Below are 24,061 nucleotides of genomic sequence, written 5' to 3' on the forward strand. Positions count from 1 at the left end.
AAAGAAATACATTACACATGGACTTATAAAATGTTTCATGTAAAATTAATTGTGTGCGAGTTAAAAACCATTTCTTGCAGAATTGTACATGCAGCTGGGCATTTCGACTGAACTGAACCTTTAAACTTAAAGACGTTTCCTCTGCTTGTCCCGGAGAGGGAGGTCTGGTTGTCAACAACCAATCAGGTTCATTGCTCCAAACTACAAAGATATACACTTCCCGAGATGGGAACCAGGGTGGAAATAGATAAAGCCCTGCCTGTTCTTTTTTGGCAGAACCGATATTGAGGTCACAACTCCCATAAAATGTGCATTAAGCTATAGCTAGGAACCTTGGGAAGCCAAAGAGGGATAGGCCAAGATAAACATGAGCCAGAATCTGGCTGGTCACATGTTTAAGGATAAATGAAACTTTAAAAAAAAGGTGGTGGGCTATGAAAGTGTGTGAGGCCTGTGAGGCAGGGTTTAATTAATTGAAAAATACAATGTATTGCATAAAGAGCACATTGTATATGCTACAACACTCGTTCCAGACTTTTATTAAAGGTGACAGAAATCGCCTTTGAACCATACAAACATGATTTGTGTGTGATATACATCACAGAATTTAAGAAAAAATATGATGTGGGCCTTCCCATGATTCCGAGAGATTTGAAAGAGGTGTGAGGGTGAAGGACAAAATTAAACAAGCTCCTCCAAGTGTGTTTCAAGCCTGTATAGACAAAAAGATTTGATTGACTATTTGTAAGAAAACCCATGACTTTGGTACAGAAAAGGGGGTCTTGAATTCAAAGGAATTAATCCCAAAACCCTGTTTCCAAGTGAGTGTGCAGGGTGCAAACGAAATTCCCCACTGATCCCCATTTATTTATTTTAAATCTGAAGTGTGAAGCCTTGTATTTCCTATGCATGTGTGGTGAAAAAAAAATGAAATTGCCCTTTAGTTCCCACTGTGCTCGGACACAAACCACAAAGTCCTGCCTGTTCTTTTTAAGTGTTGCAAACGATTTTTCCCATTGCTTTTCTTTCCCTAATATTGCATCCGTGGTAATAAGTGCAAAACGATTTGCACCATTGAATCCCGTTTCCAAAGAGTGCATTTTTCTATCAAGACCCAAAATGATTTTCCCATTGTGTTCCCGCTCCCTGCCACTGGCCTTCAATTCAGAGGGACCACGTCTAATTGATGTTTGGAGTGTGGGGGTTGCTGGGATAGACAAGTATTATAACCAAATAAGTAATCACTGTGTGTCTTGAATTGTTCTTTTTCTGTATTGGTGAGTGGTTTGAAAAGAAAGCTGTGGGAAATTGTGACTGCATATCTTAATATTATCTCTGTGTTGGTGCCATTACGGAAGTCATTTTCATTCTTGTGTTGCCACAGCATTGGTGGCTGATGTTAGTCTGTTTGTCAAATTTGAGTCAATAAATTAATACATATATAGTCTTACTACACACCGGCCTGGTTCCTGGTCCATTGTGACACTGGGTATTTTGTTGGGGTTGGGTGTGAGACAGGTTGGAGGCTTTCCAAACTGAACTAAAAAAACAGTACTTTTTTGTGCCCCACTTGCTTGGGAGGGGGGGGAAGACTCCCTGGGTTGAGCGAGGCTGCATAATAAACCCCGACAGATGTTTCTGTAGCTGTTAGTCTGTTGATTTTCCTAAACGTGTTCACAACCAGTTTAATGAAGGGCTGAAATGTACTAACTGAAGAATCCTTGGTTTTTCCCCCAGAGTATTTGCGGGGTGCTTGCTGTTTGTATGTTAATAGTAGCGCTTTGATAGTCAACAGGGGCGCTGCGAGAAACTCACCTCAATTACGTACTCGAAGTCTGGAGCAGAGGTGACATATGAGGGATCCACGTCTTCTTGGTGCAGTGGGAGAAACCAGGTATCCAAGGTTGTGGCAGCTGTCTGCATCAATGCAATTGTTCGAACTCACCTCTACCTCCATTTATTATTTGGGGGGGGTGTGCAGTCGCACTTTTTCACCTTTGCGATCACCTGCGGGAACTCAAGCCTGCAATGCCTTCGCGGACTGTGCAGACTGTAGCTAGAGCTCTGCAACCAACTCTGCGGGAAAGTGGAGCTTTTGAAGAGTCTCCTCCTCCTTCAGATGAGAGTAAAACAGGGAAGAAAGAACGTAGCAGGTAACTTGTAGCAGACTGCAGCTAGAACTCTGCGACCAACTCCACAAAGTATATGGAAAATAGCCCAGATTAGCTTCCACATTCAATCAGTTGATTGCATGCTTCTTGACTCCTGTGTATCCTCCTCTTGACTACTGTGCTTCTCTTATTCTGGGTTTACTTGGCTTCCTTTCCCTCATCTTCAGTTTTCTTTTCTCCATATTGTTTTTCAGTGTATTCACGGGTTTGCCCCCATCTTTCCTCTTATGGATCATTTTGTGTTTCTCCGTGTTCTCTTCACTCTTCGCCTTCATTTCTTCTGACCCTGTGTGCAATCTAGCTTTCGCTCTTTTGCTCTACCTACTAAACCTCGGAACGCCCCTCCCCATTACGATCCATCTACTTCTTCATTAACTCGTTTTTTTCCTCTATTTAAAATTATTTCTAAGCTCCTTGTGAATTAATTTTTTTCTCATGATTGTTCGCCTGCATATATCCTACTTCGTTTATATCCGCTTTTTGTATTTTTTGTGCAGCCATTTGGCAAAAGCGCTTCATAAATGTAAATAAATAAATAGCTACATTGCCACGCCTATGCATAGAGTTTTACCCTGGGTGCATAGTTATTATTTTGTATTTTGTTATGGATGACGTAGTTCACGCGTAGTGAGAGAGCCCAATCCCCCATAAAAAGTAACAAAAACAAGATGTCCATCATAGAAATGTCCCTTATCTATTTCTATGGCAGCAGCCCGAAGGGAAAGAGCGGCATCGCTGGGAGCACTATGGAAAGATACTTTATTGTGAAGCAGAGCCATAATATGTTTTTCAGAAAGTGCCCAAGTGAGACTGAGCCATATTCATGTTTCTTATAGCTGTTGTCCAGTGAGAGACATATGGTAACTTTTAAGGAAGTTGCTTTTTCTGGAATGGACTGCATTAACACTTGGAGAGCTGCTTCTTCTGAGTGGGAGGCATAACATGTATTAAAGCGTGCAGTTACGCTGTAAGAGGGACCCGTGACACTTTTGGTGAGAGTTGCTTTCATGTGGAAGAGTCTCTCCATCAGAGGTATTTATTGCGTGGGTCCTTCCTGCACAGCAAATACCTCAGGAGCAGGTTTCCTCAATGGCGTCACCTGTGACACCCCGACAAGTTTCCTCTGCACCTTCCTAACCCCCCTGGCACCCCGTCTCATGCTCCCACACCTCCTACCCCAAACATCTCATCACTTACCTGTGGTTGCGGCTTCCTCCTGACCGGCTCTTTTCTGTTTCTGTGTCATCTGCACACCTCCCCGCCATGCCCCACACACAGCCCTGCCGCACCCTACTCACACCTTCCCCACCCACCTCCCAATGACCAGCTTACCCACGCCCACTTTGTGCAATGGGCAAACTCTTCGATGCAAAGGCATTGCAGTAAAGAAAGACACGTAACACCAGAGACCCTAAAATAGTGCATGGTCCCTGGAGCCTGATTAAATTTACTTGCATAATCAGTGTAGGATGTTCTGGTGTCTAGTAGCAGCCGCAGCGATTAGGATGGGTGCTGCAGAGGTATCTTCCCCCTTGTTGTTTTTAAATTGTACTGATGAATAAGACCATTCGGTGTATTGCGAGTTTTAACTTGCAACCAAAAAGTGCAAAATGTGCTATTTTATAAGTGCAGCAGAATATGTGAACTACTGACAAAAGGTGAAAAATAAAGTATTTTCCATTCACCCTAATGGGCTGCATAATTTTTTTAATGCTGATAAAAGTTGCAAAACAAGGTATGTTCCCCATTCTCATCCTATTATAATTAAGAAGGGTGTGGGAGCCCTTCTACTGAGAATGAACATTGGTCAAATAGACTGTTCCATGGAATTTCTTCCACTCAGGAGGGTCTAGAACCACGTTTTAGCTCACTGCACCCGTCACAGAGGAGCAATAACCATTTGCATATCAGTCTGGCCCTATCCATTTGCATATCAGTCTGGCCCTATCCATTTGCATATCAGTCTGGCCCTATCATTTGCATACCAGTATTAGTCTGGTCCCACACTCTTGTTTAACCTATTATAATTAGTCTGATGACTAATACATGTCAATTTCCGATAACCAGTGCACACTGCAGTAATGACCCAAAGCAGTGCTTAATTTGTATTAAAATAAAATGAGTGGCGAATTTTAAATATTTTCTTGCACTCCTGAGACAATGCGGTTGGGCACCACAGTTGCCACCACCATAGCTGCTCCACACAGAGTCTGCACATTTCAGGTTACACTACAGCTCGCACCTGCTCATTGTAGTTCATGGATGCACTGACTATCACCACTGCATAATTAAAGTGAGTCTGAGACAATCAGTGCCAGGGCTCACAACAAATATCTCCCCCAAATTAAGCACTGGCCGCACGCCCCAAACATCACTTGCATGAGGGAATTCAATTTTGGGAGGGATTGTTTTCATTCCAGAAGATTAATAAATACATTGGAAATATAATCCTGTACATTTAGCAGCAGTAGCTTCTTATAACATTGATTGAGTATAAATGCCACATAGTTTATATACTCGTGCTCTACTATTTCCCTTTTCTTGCAGGAAAATGTAGAAATCAATGTTCTATTTCCTAGTGGGGACGGGGGGGTCTGATAATATTGAGTATAATTGCCACATAGTTTATATACTCGTGCTCTACTATTTCCCTTTTCTTGCAGGAAAATGTAGAAATCAATGTTCTATTTCCTAGTGGGGACGGGGGTCTGATAATAAATACAGTCTACCAAGCCAGCGTTGAAGGTGGGGAAATGGCAAAGCACAGGGTAATTACTTTGGATGCTTCTGGAGATGTCCAATCAGGCTCAGGCTGAAGATTTCATTTTCAGATACAAGACCAAACCTATAAGACTCTGCACGCAAGAACTTCGAACAGTCTCTGTACGCTGGGTGACTGTCAGTTATTATCTGGCCTTCCTAAGAGCTTTCAAAGTGGATTCAGCTCATGACATGGAGACAGACGAATCCTGGAATGCAGATTATTAAAACAAGCCATTTGCGCTGTGTTTTGCAGGAACACATGCTCTGCAATGTTGGCATTTAATGGTGAGCACTTGGATGTAGTGGCATCACTGGACTCTTCTCTCCATCTTTACATAGTCACATCCTGTTCTAGAAGGACGTTCTTAAGGGGCATCATACTACTTTGTTTTCAATTTCATGCTACCTCCTGTATCTATCCTCTTGCAATCATACAAGTCCCCCAATACAATCTTCCCTCATCCTGCTTCCCCTGGGATGGACACATTAAGCTGATTATCTGGTAGAGGCACAATTGAAGAAAGCTGGGGCCAAGTCTGGTAACACAGATGACAAACAGATGTTCACAACCAGGAATTATGGGTATGCCATCAGATACAAAAAATACAAGTGTAGCAAGTGTTAAGAGAGTTTTCCTAAAGTCCCACCCGGAGGTCAGACTTTAGTAAGCTATGCCAGTGGTTTGTACATCCCCAACTCTTAGTATCCGTCTGTACTACTCAGAGACCTTGGTGTAGTGGTAGAGCAGTCAGGCTGATCTTAAGAGGAAGATGTGAGCTGTAGGTAAGTACATTAAACCCAGTTAGTAATGCACATCAAAGAAACCCTTACACATACATTTATGTTAAGATATAGATGTATTATATCTACACAATAGTCAATGTTAAATACTTAGCACAATAAACCAACACACATAGGTATACTTAATACTTTCAGAAGCCACTTCTTAGTTGGTTGTTGCTGAATGCACACAATTGTTACAGGAGTTGGACAGGTCTACCGTACTATCGGTAATAACGCGCTGCCACAAAGTAATACAGTAATTGCATTTAGTCAGCATACACATAAAAGATAATGGGCCTCATTCTGGGTCGGGTGGTACAGGATATCGGGCACCGGTAAGGAGACCGGTGCTGGTATTCCCTAGCGCCCGATTCCGAGTTCCCCTAACGGGACCCGTAAGTTACGTTTGGTCAGACCAAACATACCTTACGGGTCCCGTTAGGGGACGAGGGCGCAAATAACTGGCTTGCCATTTGCAAGACCGTTATTTGCGCCCTCCCCATTGAGCCCTATGGGGGCTCAAATGGGAATGGGGAATGGCATTTTCAATGGGGACTTACCGGTCCCGCAAAGGTTGGACTACACTGGTAAGTCCCCATTGAACTACACCGGTGCCGGAACAGTTATTGGTGGCAGTCATGGCGCAAATAGCGCCATGACTACCACCAATCTCGGAATGTTAGTGTTAAGCTAACAGAGCTTCACGTTCTAGAGGCAGTTTCTCTGCACAGCAAGTCTTTAAAACTCAGAGGCTTAAAAATCTTGAAATGCAGCAGAAGTCAAAGGTTCCTGGGGATACTTTCTAGTCTCTAGGAAAGAAGATACAAAAAGACAACCAATGTTGGGGACCCTGCTTAAAGACTCGCTAAAGGCACACAAGCAGTGGCTTGAGTCTGAGGTAAGAGGGGGTTGCCCTGGACACCTCTATGTGCACTCCAACACTCTGGAGCGACTTTCTGGAATAAGGTAAGCAATACCTTTTTCCCCTCAGTACCTTAGGTTTGAAAAAAACGTTTATGGTGGATCCATCTCTATGTTGCAGGTCTGGACACAACCTCTGGATTCCTTGCTCTGATGATGAAAAGCAAGACAATGGACGGGGTTCTCTCAGCAGCAGTCTCGAGAGAGGACTGCTGGCACGGCTTTCATCAACGTCTTTTGTCACTTTGAGATTTTGGCACCTTTTCTGCAGCACCACAAAAGGACGTAATTCACCCAGTCACTCTTTTTTGCTTCCTACAGTCCGACACTCTGCTGAGGGTGACTGGGTGAGCTGGATCTGATCTCTGGAGTGTCCTTGAAGGCTCAGCAAATATTTGGATGGATTCAGCCTTTCCACAACATTGCACTCGAAACAGGCAGTGGGTCTCCTTGTATTGGGGCTCCCCAGCTCAGGAAATGCACAGGAGGTTGGGAGATGGCTCAAATCAAAGTTCATCTTCGGACTGGTTGTTCCCACCAATCAAAGGGAAGGACTCACCCTCTTGAGTGTTCCTATGCCTTACAGAATACGCGGTCATGACAGCAGTGGTCACTTCACGGTGTGGCAAAGGGTCTACAAGCATATCTGGTAGTCTTCTTCCTCAGTTGCTTCAGCTTCCAGTGGTTGATATTTTCAGTCCAGGAGCCTCAACTTGTATACAGTTCCAGCACATACTTCTCTACAATCTCTCTCAGCAATTTACAGAAAGGGGTGTTTGTCTAATCAGGACAGCCAGACCCGCCAGTGGGAGCTGGTTCCACTCTGGCAGACAAAGGACAGGGAGGTGGAACACTCCTCTCCCACTTCCTGCCTCTGGAGCCTAGACAGGGACACCCAAGGGTTCCTGCCAAAGGCAAACCACACACCGGCCTCCGCCTCCGAGAATAGTAGAAGCAAGGCTAACAAAGAACAACCACGCTAATAATGTAAAAAAAAGAAGGGAGGAGCCAAGTTGGTACTTGTGCGCCACTATTGTGCACTGCCGGGGCTATGGACACAGCCTGTGGTAGAAAAGTCTCACAATAGTTGGTAGAACATGCCCACTGCCACTAGCCAAAACTAGGAGATTGTCGATGTGACTAAAATGTCACAGGAGCAGAGAGAAGTGGGATACTAGGTATCCCTTTGGCACTTCCACACATGGTGGTGTGTGCCAATCTCTCAGACTATAAAGTTTTTGGAGAGATGCTAAGTATCTCTCTTTCCTTAAGAACTCTACTTACTATAGACCACAGAAAATAATCTCAAAGGAGGACCCTAAGGGTCCTCAGCATCACTGCCCATAGGGGCCTCTGTGCTGCAATAGTAAAATACAGATGCCTTTAAGAGTTTATGGAGGGAAATAAACTCCATAGGATAGATAAAATGCAAAGCACAGAGTTAGAAAAGACGGAGCCAATAAGAATGAAGGAGTAGGAAAAGGATCAACTCATTCAGAACTTCAGAAAACGGGTCTGAAGTCCAGCAACAGTGCAGGGGGTCTCACTAAGTGATGGGATGAAGCTAAACAATGATACATCTCCCTAACAGTAAGCAACATACTGTTTTACCTGGCAAAAACTTTACTCTATCTTCAAAGAGCTAATTAACGCCATCTTACCCACAGTATCAAGAAAATACATCTGAGGTCTAGCCAAAGCCATTGCTAATTTGTCCATGGCCAAGGTGGCCTCCGTCAAAGACTCAATACTCCAAATCAAACTACGGAAAAACTACATCAGGCAAGGGGAAGGAACCAAGAAAACCTCCAGACAAATTCTCTGAAAGATATGCTGAAAGTTACAAGGAAATCAAATCATCAAAAGCGCAAGCCACCCCATGCTCAGCAGATCTCACCAAGACCATAATCGCGACAATGGGTGCTCCCTTTATGTCCCTCCAAAATATTTTCCCGCTCTTCTAGAATACACTTATCTGCTCCAAAGAAGCAGTCATGTCGCCTCTGCTAAAAACACAGGGTGCAGACATTGCTGTTTTGGCAAGCTTCACAAAACCCATCTCAAGCATCCCACTTGAAGCCAAACCCAGAAATACAGCAATCACACTTGCTTATTCCACAACAAGCAATCAGGCTTTAGACCAGGAAGAAGAACAGAATTGACACTACTGGATACAAGAGGGGCTATTCTGGTCAACTTAGATGCTAACCAACCATTAGCAATCATTCTTCTGCTCGCTCAGCTGCATGTGATGCAGTAGATCACACCATGGAATCCCTCCTATGGAATCAAGGCAGATCCTTGAAATAGATTGAGTCTTTCGAATAATGTTAAAGATAGAGCCTCTAAGACTTCCATCATTTTATTAACAAAAATAAAACATTGTTGGATATTCTTTGCACTCCCCATATGGAGTTCTAGATGGAACAGCCATTTTATCAAAGCATTCCATACCTGATGCTGTCTGAATCAGTATTATGGTTCAATGTGACAAACATTTTAATTTTATGGTGACAGTTGTGAAAAATATAATGAGCACCAAACATTGTGTACATTATGCACTTAGTAATTTAAGCACATAACCCTTATTTCACAAACATATCATATTTGTCAAATTTAAAGATTTGTGTTCATTCGTATGCTCCAAAAGATTATTTTTGTTTTAATGCAAAGCATGCTGGAGCCCGCATTGTTGCCATTTGTCCCATTCCCCTTACTCATAGAGCTATTTCAAAAGATTAACATAGGAGTCTGCCAGGCTGTCCATCAGTGAAAGATAACCTTTTATCAGCAAATAACTTAAATTCTTATTTTAAGTTTTAATATTGTGCTTTGCTCAAGAAGACAAGAGTAACATTCATATTGTAACTAAAATATATACTGGAAGTGATAACTGAAAAAGAATACTGTATAATTTTTAAAAGACCTTGTTTACATTGGTAGTACAATTGAGGTTTGCTTTTTTTTTAAATGCTTGTTTTGCGATGAAACAAGATATCTGTTTTTTTTCTGGCCACAGCTGTCCGCAATGAGTGGGGTGGCTCTAGCAAATACACACCTGACAACGCCACTCTTACCCACATAAAAAGAGACAGAGCTATAGAGTGAGCTAGAAAGATTTGTTATGTATTTCAGCGAAGAAGGAAGAAAATACATTCATGAGAAATGTGCATTTTACACAAACCGTGTGAACCTTTTATACAGTTAGTGCACACATGTACTTAAATAGGTAGTCACTTTTATTGCAGAAAGCATTTTAGTAAAATGAGGCAGTTTTTAATTAAAATTGTATTTTACAAGTGAAATATTACACAATCAATTACTGTCTTGTGAACAGTCTGGGTTTCAAGCCAGGTTATCAATTGTTTTGGTACACAAGTAAACACTGTAGGCATAGATTCTGGGTTGGGATTCAGTGGCGGTTTTGTTTATGTTGATAGTCCCTGATGTCCCCTTAAATAATAAACTATGTTCCAATGAGCTGCACAGTACCGCATGGACTCATAATATGGCAACTGGGCACAGGCAAGGTTGGATATTCCCACAGAATATGTTTTGTAAACATATTCTCGGAGAGCATCTTCATGAAGCCCTCGGAATATATTTTGATATTCTCGGGGAACATGGTAAACATTTCAGAAGACTATGAAACATAATCAATCTAGAGGTTATATAAAGAGAACTTCCGGGAGGGGTGAAGGGAGGGCTTTTTGAATCCACGATGGAGTGCTGGCGGGCAGAGCTGAGCTGGGGAACCAAGTAAGCTGGATAGCTGTCTAGGTTTGGTCTATGGAGAAGGGAAGGGCTCCTTTTGCCTTTTTCTGACCTGTGATTTTTGCAGCATTAAATTAGATTTTTGATTATAGAGGATCAAAAAGTTTCTGCTTTTGGCTTTTTGAGGGGACAGTCCTTTTTCCTTCAGTCATATATGGAGGCATTAAGGAACTTAACTATAGCAGTTCAACTCATTGAACTATCTTATTCTGATTTGGCTTATATTTGCATCATGATCAATGCAAAGCACACCAAATCTCTTTTAAGACTCTGTTATAGCCACAAGAGACCATGATGGATTCTTCTGTGGTTTTCCATTAGATTTGATATTTTGGGAATGTTCTTGGGATTTGTTGGACTTGTACAACTGAAGCCACCCTCTAGTCCAGGCAGTGGTGTGAGTCTGGGGGTTTTCCTGTTTTAATAACACATTGAGAAAGCGAAGAGGTAATGGAAGAGGTATTAAAAGAGACAATTCAATTGAGGGGTTATTAATATATATGAGGCATTCAAATTGTCTTTAAGAAACTTTTTTGATTTGATTGATATGATATGGCTTGATTCATTATGCTTAGGGATATAGGCTAGGCAATGATATAAGTGTTTTCATTAATAACATTTATTATCTTAAATATGTTATGTGTTATCGTAGTGATAATTGCAATGATTTTCTATTTCTTTTTTCTTCTAATAAAAAGAAATGAGCATTGCCGGAGAGTGTGAGAGCATTCATTAATTGCCTTTATTGAGAGGTTTTCATAAACATAGGTGTAATTGATTTAAGTGAATCTAGAGGGCATGCATGTAAATTGCAGTATATTACCTTACAGTACATTGTGAATGTTTCGATAAAAGAATGGGTCTGTAGGATGTTTAACAGTAGTCCCGATATACATCTAATGACTTTTGTATATCGGGCATGTGTAGATGCGTGTGGGGAGTGGTGGGCTCTAGCACACTCCCTTTGTGATGAAGGAAAGGCTCTGGTTGTAGAGGTGATACACATCAATGCAGGTTCAGAGAGAGAAAGAGCACATAGTTAGAATGAGTTATAGAGAGTGTGCGAGTGAGAGAGACTTTAACATATATGCTGATGATATGGTCAGCATCAACCTAACAGCCTAAATATGGCTGCTTATCAGCCTTCAAGAATGAATGTCAGAAAGCAAACTACGCCCCCTTCTAGGGAAAATTGGGATACTAGCACGTGATCCATCAGCACACCCTCCCCGCCCCCACACATCCAATTGTTGGCCCTCAGAAATCAATCTAGCACCATCCCAAAAACAACTACCCGAAACATGGGATTTATATTTGAGCAATCACTCAATTTCCCCAGCACATCTGAGCTACAGGTCAGTGCTACCGTATAACATTGAGCCTACTGCAGTTCACAGCACTGAACATGGCCAAAAAACGTTTGATGATCCAATTACTGATCAACGTCAAACTCAACTGCTGGAAGAGCATCCTACTTGGCACCCCCAAAAAAAGAAATGTAAGATTGCAGGCATAAAAAAACTGATCAACCCACTGGATCTCCAGCTTAATAAAACATGACCATATAATGGGCTCACAGAAAAATCCCCACTGGTTACCCATTCAGTGGCAAATCGAATTTAAGACCATATGCATTGCTAGGCAGGTGTCCTGCAGTAGTGGGCTCAAGTGTGTGATGGACCCGTTGACCAAAGGTACCGTGAAGGCCACCCTGAGATGACGCACTGCACACGATCTGTATCCTGACTAATTCAAAGACCCAGATACATAAGTAAACAGAAATATGTTGATTATGGGAGTGGCTTTGTCGAATGCCCTGCCCATGGGAATGAGACTAAGCTGGTCATCTAAAAATCAGATAATCCCTAAAAACTGTATTTACTTGTCATGAAACATTTCCAGAATTAGGAAAATGAATCCATCTTTAACGACCCCCCCACACTCTCGTACGCACTGCGATTTAAGAATGTTAACCATTCAATTGTGCCTGTAAGCAAGCTCCAGAACGACCCCCCACATTCCAGTACGCACTGTGATTTAAGAATGTTAAACATTAAATTGTGCCTGTAAGCAAGCTCCAGAATTTGCCACGTGGCACTACATTTTGCAATCTCTTGGAATATGGTCTTCTATGCATCTTTTCTGTAGGAATGCACCTTTCCTCCGTTCCACCCATCCCATTTACAAAGTATTCTATATTTTGATGGCACTTTACTAAACACCAAAATAAAATGAAGTCAAAGAATTATTATTAGAAAGGACCCATGTGTTCTTAAATGTTTAAGCATATTTTAATTTGTAGTAACATAACTCGCGGTGCAGTTATTTACACGCAGTTGCCCGTCTCTGTCCCTATGAACACATCAGTCTGTCCTTACACCTTCATAAATGATTGGTAAAGAAAAAAATATTCTTAATGCCGTAGCAAAGTAAACAAAAAAAATGTGACTTAAAATGCAAGACCTACCTGAAGCAGGCGGGACGTCAGCCCCTACTGTCCCTGTGGCACTCGGAGGGGGAGGAGGTGGCACTGCTCGTCTGTGGAAGCAAATCAGACTCTATGAGTGGGGCAAATCTTACACTCTCGGTTGCATAGATGTGCGAGAGGCACTTTCAGGGACGTCATTTCATCAAAATGCCAGGGGTAGCGGAAGTGACATCACACGACCCTTGACCCCTGATGACATAACAGGAAGTGGTGTCATTTGACCCCACCCCGAAGTGATATCGCGGGAAGCGATGGAACACGACCTTTCACCCGATGCCAAAACAGGAAGTGACATCACAGCATTGTACACTACGAAAAATATGGTTACAATATCACTATAATGTGATGTAAATTTCATGCAAGAATAGATCGCCATATGTAGCGTTAAGATCAGTGTGTATAGGCCCATATTACCAAATTAATGTGAATGCAAGCAGACGTCCATGACCAAATGATAATGATGTGTTATTATAAAGCACTTACGCTTAAGCGATTTATATAGAAAAAATATTCACCCAATATCACCCAACCTGTCTTGGTACTCATTTATCGACCTTAGAAGGATGAAAGGCTGAGTTGAGGCGTTTAAGAACAGACTAAATCAGTGAGTCACCCCCTGAAGTGTGCCTGAAATAAACCTTTAATGAGTCTAGCAATTATTGTACAGAATTCCAGAAAGACACATTATTTGGTTTCCTATTCTTTCTTATTTAGGGTCAGTGCTGAAAGTGTTAGACTTGTGGCACTCCTGTTCTTATTTTTCTTATTTTTTTTTTTAAAGGGCCTGAACATGAGAGCCAGCCACTCCAGGACCTTGCATTACAAAAAACGGAAGAGAAAACAAAATGTTAAAAAAAAACGATTTTTTTTTTTTTAATTTCTTTTTATTTTTACAGAGGTCGCAAGGGAGATCACAGAGGTCGCAAGGGAGACCTCAGAGGTCGCAGTTGCGACCTCTGGCGACCCCTAAATGACGTCCCTGGGCACTTTTCCTCTTCTGAAAATATATAAAAACACCAGGATGCAGGAGAGGGGATTTGGGTTAGGAACCTGCTGGTAAACAGCAGAGGGGCACGTAGACGCCACTTAAGATAACATGTAAGGTCCGGATGACATCAAGTAGAGACACATGCAGCTGAGCTCGGAGACAGTGAAATAAACGTATGACTTATTAAAAACGTGCCTTCGCGTGACATTGGACTGGTAGGAGCCCACATAAATAAGCAAAACCTCCATCAATGCACTTAGTTATATTCATAACCATGCAAGAACAATACTTATTCTGAACCATGTGCACAATGTTGCTAATATATATATATATATATATATATATATATATATATATATATATATATATATATATATATATATATATATATATGTTACGCAAATGATGATCTCTCTTTGTTTTGCACGCCTATACATGCCAGTGTGTAGAGCACGAAGCCTTCCAGGAGCTTCATGCACCAGGCAAAGTGCCCAAGACCCAGGCATATAAAAGGCTTGCAGGTAGCAGCACACTGCTCTCCTGAGCGCCATAAATTATCTACACGGAGTGAAAGACACAAGAATGAGGGCACTCATCTGAGGAATGGCCATCTCACAAAAATATTTCAGTAATTGTCAAGCTATTTTTTGAAAGGGCCTTTCAACCGTTTGCCACGTTTTGAGGTTGTTTTTATTCATTGAAAAATGTGTCGTTTTAGCAGCGCTGTCTTCCAGCACTATCTGAAATGTCATCAAGCCTAGGACGATAGCTGCTTGTTTTATTCCTTCCCGTCCCTGTCTGCACCCCTCTCCCACACCTTATGTTTTTCTTCGGCTCTACCAGAAATGTCATCAGGCCTAGTACGGTAGTCACCTGTCTGTTTCCATTTCCTTCCCACTCTCCCCCTCCCTTCTTTATCTATGTCTTAGCTCTTGCACTATCTGAAATGTCGTCGGGCCGAGTACGATAGTTAATTTCACATCCTTACTGTTCATGGCCTGCAGGAATGTCATTGTATTTTCCCTTGTTCCCTTCTTTGCCTGGAAGCGCTTTGAAACAATTGTGTATAGGCGATGAACAAATAAACTATCATATCATATAATTTTGTTGTTATAGACTTGAAGGCTCCATTTGACATTGTCCCAAGAGTTCATATGTGGAGAGAAATAGGCAAGCTGGGAGTTGCATGTCCTCTTATATCCACAGTGTGCTCTCCCAAGTAGGACCAAATGACTGGAGTCAGATTTGGAAAGAAGGGCAGGTCAACAATACGTTTTGCTCTAGACCAATGGGCCAGGCAGGGGTGTGCATTGGCTCAGTGTTTGTTGTCATTGTATATTAACTAATTCTCTTTAGATATAGATAGTCTGGAAGCTAATGCCCCAGCCCTGGGTTGGAGGAAAATAGGCTTATAATTATTTGCGGATAACATTTGAATGTCTAAACTTAATTTGGGCTCCAGGCACAGTTGAATGTTTTCAAACAGCACTGCAGGTAGCAGGGGTTACAAATGAATCCAAAGAAAAACACCATTTCAAGCTGCAGAGTTCAGAAAAAGCAATATCATTCGACTGTTGCTCGCTCCATAACTAAATTGGAAAAGGTAGCATTCTCCCAGCCCTGTCTACGCTCTACTCTTCTATTTCTGATACTCTTGATGCTCTAGCCCCTGTCATGAGTTTCTGTTTGAAGACCAAAACCAAGTGCAATTCTTGGTGTGACTCTGACCTAGCTACTCTAACATAAGTGTAGGGTGGCTGAGAGGAGATGGAGGGACTTCTTGCTCATCCTTTGACAAACTGGTCTGTCGTCTGCTCCAAAGGCAATACAGACTCTGTCCAAACTAAGAAGAGAGCCCACATCCAAGCCCATGTCTCTGCGACATCTAACAACTCAGCCGAACTTTCCAAAATCTGCAAGGAGCTGGCCAACCCTGCTGCAGTCTTTACCTCTCATGTTGCCTCCAAGGCCCTTTGCATTGCCCTTGCCTCTCATTTCAGCTCAAAAACCCAGCATATCGTGGCCCCCCTCTCCTCCCTGCCCCCCTTCTCCCCTCTCATTCTGTGAACTCTGGCCCTCTTGCAGCCCCCCCACCCTCTTTCTCATCCTTTCGTCTTTTCACCCCTGACAAGGTCTCCAGACAAGTCCAATCTATGAAAGTGTGGTCAAGACAGGTTCCTCCCTGTTCTTCCAAAACCATGAAGGACCATATGGACACCCTTGCTCCTGCCCTGGCTGACTTCTGCAAACTCGCCTTTGCCTCAGAAGTGTTCCCCCTCCCCTCTGAAGCGCTCTCTTGTGCATCTTCTTCTGAAGAAACCCACTGCTGACCCTTCTTGCCCGGCAAACTATCGCCAAATCTCTATCACTCAATGTCTGGGCAAATTCCTGGAAAAGCTGGCCATCTCACAGCTTAACCTTCACTCTGATTCTGTTGGTTGTCTCCACGACCATTAGTCTGGCTTTAGAGTTGCCAGAAGCATTGAAACTGCTCTCCTGAACATCATGAAGATCTGCTCTCCAAACTTGACTAACATCCCCTCTGGCCACAATCTACTCAATCTCTCTTCTGCCTTCGATGCTGTCAAACATACCATCCTGCTCAACTGCGTCCATGACAACCTGGGTATCACTGACCATGCTCTGGCCTGTCTGTCTTCTTTCCTCCCTGAATGACCCTCCCAGATCCAACTTGGGTCCTTCCTTTCATCTATCTCCTTATCTACCTGGGGTGTTCCCCAGGGGTCTAACCTCTCACATTGGCTTTTCAACCAATACCTGGCAACTCTCATCCACCGCATTGCCATTTTCTGCTCAAATTTTCAGTGCTATGCTGATGACACAACTCATTTGCAGGGTTCCCTCAGCCACCTCCTCCTCTTCTCTCATCTCGGATTGCTTATCAGCCATTCAGGATTGGTGTGCCACCAATGATTTCTGCCTGAATGCCAGCAAGATGGAGATCATCCTTATCAGCACACCTTCACTGCGAGACTGCGATACTTGTCCTTGGCCTCAAGCCCTGGGATCCTATTTCTCCAGCCCTAAAATCTCTCCATTGGCTCCCGGTGGCTGCAAGGATAAAATTCAAAACCCTGTGCATTGTCCACAAGGCTTTCTGGGGCCTGGGTCCAAAATACCTCAGCTTTCCCTCCGTAAATACCTTCCCTCCTGAGATCTTTGCTCTTCTACCTCTAACTCCCTCAGTGTCAGTCGTTTTTCTAAGAAATGAACTGGGGGCAGATCTGTGTTTTCGGCTGGGGCCTCCCTCGGGAACAGCCTCCCTGCCACTCTGAAACACAAGGAGAACCATCTCCGGTTCCAGAAGCACCTCAAGACCTTCCTCTTAGCTTCAGCCTTTTCTACTCTTCTCCTCTGCTGATCTGTTTATGTTGCGGCATTGTGAACCTGGTCACCCTCTGACTTCCGGGCTCAGATGCCTGCTCACCCTGCCATCCACACTCACAGGCTCCTGGCAATCCCTTGCACTCGGGTCTGTATCTGTAACCCACCAGTTCCTCCCTTTTTCTTTCAGCACTTTACAGACACACCCCGTCTGTTGCCCTAAATCTAGCACTGGCCACGTGCTGGCTGCACTACCACTATTTATTGCTTCTTTATTATTTACTTACTTATTATATATTTTTATGTTTATTTATTTTTACTCCTTTGCTCAGCACTTTCCACTTCTCCCCCCTTTCCATGCACTTTCCCCTCTCCCTTTCCCATTCACTTGCACATTCTCAATGTCACTGGGCCTAGTAAGATCGTTGTTTTGTTCTCCCCTGTTCCCCTTCCCTTGCCTTGTCACGCTCTGAAACACTTGTGTATGAGCGCAATACAAATAAAATATCAATATCAATACCTGGGATTTTGGATATGCCAACAAGGGAGCTGGCTTCTTCAGGTGGAGTAGAGTGCTGCAATGCTGTCTAAATAGGAGGGACAACAGTGAGATTCTCAGGAGGATAGCTCAGGTGCAACATGCTCGCATTGGAAGCAAGACGACACAGAGCACCACACTTTCGATCCCCGGGTCCGTGCTTAGAAACCTCTGGGTATTAAGCGCGTTATAAATAACCTATCATATCATATCATATCAAGAATTTTTTGGGATGAACCAGCAGGGAAAGACAACTCTTAAAATCGTTATTTCTCCACCCAAGCTCCACCAAAATGGAGATCTAGTTGCATTTGTGTATCAGAGGGATCGGGGGTCGAGGCTCATGTATACAAGAAACACTTGTATACTAGAAACACTTTGCTCCTCGAAACACTTGTGTACAGGCACCTTATAAATGACATATCATATCATAATAGTGTATTTTTTTCCAAGCATCGTCCATTTTGGCACAGGGAGACTGTTCCCATCTTTACACAATATTCGCGCAAGCTACAAATCCAACATTAAAATCCAACCCAAAATATTCAGCTACATGTCTTTATAACGACATATTTTATAACGAATGTCCATATACCGAAAATGTTGCAATGACAAACATAACATTTATTTTTTAGGGGGGGGCACCCAAACTCCCATTTCCCACCCCTAAAAATCCACCCAACCATTTCCCCAGATGTAACCCTTTAACCTACCCCCACATACGTTTTCGTTATTGTTTGTCGTAAAAATGTTAGTATATGTGCATGTCTTCTTAACATTTTCGTTATAAAGACTGGATACCAAATATGCCACATCCCTCCTGTGAAATTGTGACTTCTGTTTGAGTTCTGCTTCTGCTTGCATGCTTGAAGCCTTTCATCACCATTGTAAGAGGTCTTGGATGCATATTTTGGTTTCATTTGCAGTCTATTCGAAAAACACGTAACTGTGCAGACTGAAAAGTTTTGTGCCATGCAGCAGAGGAACTGCACACATGATCTGGAGAGTTTTGGAATGCTGCATACACGATTTGGAGATTGTCGCCGGTTTTAAATAAGATTCCCTGGATCAACTCAATAGAAATGTTTTTTTCTAAATTACAATGTAAAAGAATGATTTCTGAATACTCTGGCTTGCTCCTTCATATTTTAAACAACTTCTTAATGAAAACTGTTGGGATACCATAGGGGTTGTGTGTCCAATACAAGTAATTTTGGGGAAGCAGTTTTGGGTAGAAATTGTTTGTACCTGTAGCTAGCCGACTTTGTTGCTCCAATGATGTCCAACTTAGGTGTTTAGAGGCGGTTTTGGTGGTGAGGGGTGACCATAGGAACCCTTTTTGGTTTTGGCACATTATGTGGCTATTGCTCTAATGTCCTTACATCGCTTTCTCTTGCACACCTGCACCGCTTATTGTATTCCTCCTTTGAAACTTTGCACCCTCACTCTGGTGCCTATAAATGCAAAATGCAAACAACATCAGTAAACACTAAAAATATTGGCATTGCCAATGCTTGTTAGTTTGGGATATTAGGTCTTGCTTGTGACACATAAGCCTAAACTATTGCAATAGCATAAAGATGGGGAGAGATGCCATATGAGGAGGGACACACAGTCCATCAGTGTTTGGTTATGAGCCCATCCCTTGACTGTCCATGGCCATGCTAATCCCTATGGCCGTTCCCACCCATTCCTGCCTGTTCTTGCCCAAAATACTTACTCATGGGAACTCTCTGGGCTCGCTTTAAACAAGCCTTGCCATCAGACTTTGTGCCTGCCAGGGTTTTTTCAAAGCCCTCTTCTGAGAGTTAATGACTTAATAGGAGTTGCATACACGCTGCTGATGTAATAAAAATGTCTTACCAGGCCTACCTTCAGCCACTCGATTTATAAGCACTCTGCGTGTCCTTCACTGAAGTCCTGTTAAAAAGCTCCAACTAACCAGGTCTGGACAAGCATCGGCTGCATGGAATGGGTCAGGGAAGCTCAGTCTCCATCGTCCCCACCACCATTCTTCGGGCCATTCTTACACATTGTGCACGGGAGATCAGTCAGGCATACGAAAAGATTGGCTGGGGGCCCCCTTGCTTACAGCTGTGAAAACCTGCCTGTATATGTTCATAAAAAAAGCCATTGATCTTGTGTAGTCTCAGGATTTAAAGTGCAACATGGCAGTTGAATAATAAACACGTTTTTTGGAGGCACAAGCAGCTTCAGCTAGTGAGTTATTTTAAATCCCAGGAGCGCACATGTGATCACAATATCCATGTATCATAAGGATTGGGAAGAGTGTATTCAGTGCAATCTAGGTAATAATCTAATCACCCCACAGCTGCCTTCGCTTACAGGAGTATACATTTTCTAGTTCAAATTGAACAAGTGAGTTCCCTGGTTTTATCTTTAAGGTTGGATAGCATTATGAGTTCCACTGTTGAACTTTATTAATTTCCTGCATATTAGATACCCCACTCCAAAGAGCTAAAAGAAGAGTAAAACAGGTCTGTGATTATTGAACAGTTTTTGGAAAGGCCTCCCTTTGGCCAACAGTGCACAATTAAAGGGCACCAGCCTTCAATTTGTGTGGACTGATGTTTCGTTCAGGCATGTGTATATATAGCGTCTACTCCACCCTGTGATCTCATCCTGTGGCAAACCCTAGATGTAGCAATAGAGAGGATGTTAAAACTACAGATTATCACAGGACAGGTGTGTTGGCCTCTGCATAGTAAAACAAAGAAAGGCAGACAGCAGGGAAGCTTTAACCCCAGAATGACTGCTCATGAAAAACTATTAAGCTTTCTTGTCAAATTCGAGTGGGATCCCCACAACGAGAAGAGTCCCCTTCTAACAGAATAACTTTAAAGACCCTGACACCAGGCATAATTATGAATCACCTTATTATCCCATGTTATAATCTTCAGACTCTGATTTCCAGAGTCTGCCAATTCATGATGCATGGACTCAGAATCCCTAGACATCCTCTGGGTAGAGTCGCCCCCCCACCCCTTTTAAATCATATGAATAACACCACCAGGCTGGTTGCTTGGTGAGTGAGCATCACTTGCTTCTGGAAGTATTTCTAGTTGTTGCAGTACAGTAGTGGAGGTTCTGGTGTAGTGGAGCATCTAGGAAGAGCTGGGCAGACCTCTTCCATAAAGCCTTTCCTCACCCCCTTTACCTTTCCTGCAACTGAGCAACAGAAGGCCTGGAGCTGGGGACGTGCAGCACACAGAAACAGTTTTTGTTACAGACTGTAGTCAGGTGAAATATGTGCACATTGCATTTAATGTAGGCTGCAGTTTGGCATTCATACCACAATCCCCCCTTCCAGGAACTACCTCATTTCACATAGGTTTTGGCTTTCTTTCAGTGGCTAATGTGCTTCTTTCTCAAGGGTACAGGTGAAGAGTAGGGTTTGTCTTTTTAGAGCAGGTAGACTGGATGCTCCATGTCAATAACTTCTTATATAGAATCAACTTGACTGTTATATCTTTCTATGGCCTATCATTTTGGGCATGCCAAAATATTCAATGTTGATGGTACTGTCGTGTAGAGTTTCCTTAATGCTGCGAGAATATGTTATTATATCCCATGTTTATGTATAGAGCTTCATGCATGAGCCCTCCCACTTATAAGTTTTGTAACACTGGTGGAATTACTACCAAATGTAATGGTACCCAATTTATCAACTTCAGAAGGATGAAAGGCTGATGAGGAGCTGCTAAGGTTTGAACTTGGAAATTGCAGGCAGGCACATGTCACAGTTGAGCATGTAACTGCAGCAAGCATATAGCTCAGTGAGATAAAAATAAACAGTTATCATATTTGCCCTGCACCCTCTCCTGACCCCTGTTCCCTCCAGTCCTTTTCAATACACAATATAACATGAATATTATCACATGTATAAGTAGTGTGCCTTTTTCCCCCTCATCCCTTGAAGCAGAGCCACCTGCCTGAAAGTCCTCTCATGACCACGAGGACCACAGCACCTGCATACCCAGGCCTTCCAACATAGCCACCAAGATCACTGACTGAAACTGAGGCCTCAACTTGCCTCCTTGGAGCAGCCTGATTGGCTGGGCAGCAGCTCTTAACTACAATTGGCCCGGGAGCCGTCAGGCGAACGCCGGCCCCCCTCCAAAGGGCTTCGACCAAAGGGCAGCATCCCACCCTTTTTGGCCCTGTCCAGCCCTGGAGGACTGTGAGGCCCCTGCCGCCTGCAACATAGTCGATTGCCTTCTCGCTGCAGCGGTTCCCCAACCCCACTGGTAAGCATTCATCATCCTGCATCGCAGTCTGCTCTTTTCCCTACTGCCCCTTACTCTAGGCCACCTCACTCTCCTGCTATACTTCACAATGCAGTTGTCGTCATGCTCCGCTAGTCTTCTGATTCTATTCCATGATCTCCAGCACTCCATGTGTGCAGCGCTGCATTTCTTGCCCCCACTGCTCATTCACAATGTTTAGCCCTTTATGCTGATCTCTGATTGTAGGCGTGCTTTTACATCTGGGTATCTCCATAATGTGATGTACTTGTGCTCTCTTGTAAATTTGAACTTAGATGTGCTGGTTACTGTGTTTCCCTCTAGTGCAGCGGTATTCAAACTCTGGGGAGCGCCCCTCTGGCAGCCCAGAGGCTCATGCCTAATGGAGCGTGCATCCACAGCCTGAAAATAACTCAGGAGGTGCCTGCAGTAAGAGACCACACAGAAATGTGCTGGATAACAGATTAAGCAGCCTCCTGTGCTGGTGAGCCTGCTCTGCAAAGTGCGGCTGGCTGATCTCTGTTGACTTGTAGATGACTGTGATGCGTTTGGAATATGCAAACAAATGAATACATATTCCAAACGCAGCATGTGAGTTGCTCTGGAGTCACACAACCTATGCCCCTCATTCTATGTGTTGACAGCCTTTTAAGTGGGGCAATTTATAAGTGATGGGTCAATTAACAAGCCATTGTTTTTATGCAGTATATGCTTAATATTTCAGTGTTAAGAACTGAACATGGGTCATTTTTGTTCACCAGGCTAGCACAAGTATCAGTTAGATGATCAAACCTATGCAAAAGAGAATTAACGTGCCACACAGAAAAGTTTTCAACTATTTTCGTGTCTCTTTATTTTCGTGTCTCTGTTTGTTTATATTACTTTTTAGTTACATATGGCGCAAAGGTTAACTCTAGTTTTATTGCTTACGTATTCTAGTGGCTTCTTTGGGACATAGCCTAATGCATCCTCTCAGCATCAAAGGTCTTTTAATTGTCTAAACAAGACAGCCACTGCCTAGCAAACACACCAGATGGCAACTCAATTTCACTTGGCACCTTCATTAGGAATGTGGAGTTCATTGTGTGTCACTATGCAGGCAGTAGTCCATTGCAAATCAATGCAGTGATGTGTGCAGCAATGATTTGTGTGCTGCACAAGTCACCACCCTGTTGATTAATGGTGTCTGTGTGGTGGCTCCCTTACGTGACAGCACATATACCTGTATTGTCCGATGTGCTCAAAGTAAACACAAGAGCACACTGAACTGTTTCGTGTATGCGACTGACGAGCATGCCATACTCTGCCCCCACTTAAACACATGAAGCAATCAAATAAGTAGCCTCAAATTGTAAATCCACAATGCCAAACACCCTTTGTAAACTGCCACATAATGATTTTCACTAGCTCCAGCCCAGCACTAATAAGAGATGCTAATGCCAGCTCTGCTAGATAAAGCATGGGCCTGCTCTTTTTTGCTGAAATAACCCCTGGGGCCTGTGCAATGGTGAGGAGGTAGTGGCTGAGGAACTGTGGGCCCTATACCACGCATCAGAAGCTGGTTTTGTTGAAAACGCTTCATCAGCTTATTACTGGTCAGGCTAAAGTTTGAAAGAGGTACAATCCTTACTCTGTAGCCTTTCTGTGCATTGTTTATTGGGTCTCGTGTGCGGTATCCTGCGCTGTCTGTACATATAATTCCCTAAAGATGTTTCTGTATTGGGGTAGGGCATGCCCAAACTGAGACCCAGATCTTCCTCCTCTAAAATGCATCAGAAACAAGAAGCAAAAGAGCCATTGTACCCCATTTGAAAGGCTGATGGATCAGCCATTTTATTCTCGCATCCAAAAACGCAAGCTGTCCAAATGAGCATGTATGGTTCATGGTTACAAACATTTTAATGTTAGGGTGAGTATTGTGAACCGTGATGTTAGCACCAAACCATGCATCAGTTATGCATTTAGAGATTCACACATACAATCCTTTTATCACAGACTTGTGTATCAAATGTAGATCTCTCTAAT

At 43.1% G+C, this 24,061-nt stretch overlaps 1 protein-coding gene across 2 annotated transcripts in view; it reads right to left on the reverse strand.

Annotated features, from left to right (window-relative positions):
• PRR29 (proline rich 29) overlaps positions 1-24,061 on the reverse strand; it is a 566,376-nt gene that overhangs the window by 12,055 nt on the left and 530,260 nt on the right. Inside the window, exon 5 of one of the 2 annotated variants that reach the window (XM_069634035.1) lies at positions 12,880-12,950. The exons of the other annotated variant lie outside the window; for it this stretch is intronic. Coding sequence (XP_069490136.1) covers positions 12,880-12,950 — 71 coding nt within the window. The remainder of the gene's footprint in view (positions 1-12,879; positions 12,951-24,061) is intronic. 2 annotated transcript variants of the gene reach the window in all.

Source organism: Ambystoma mexicanum, chromosome 13, assembly GCF_040938575.1.
Source record: "Ambystoma mexicanum isolate Mex_15411 chromosome 13, UKY_AmexF1_1, whole genome shotgun sequence".
Classification (NCBI taxonomy): domain Eukaryota; kingdom Metazoa; phylum Chordata; class Amphibia; order Caudata; family Ambystomatidae; genus Ambystoma; species Ambystoma mexicanum.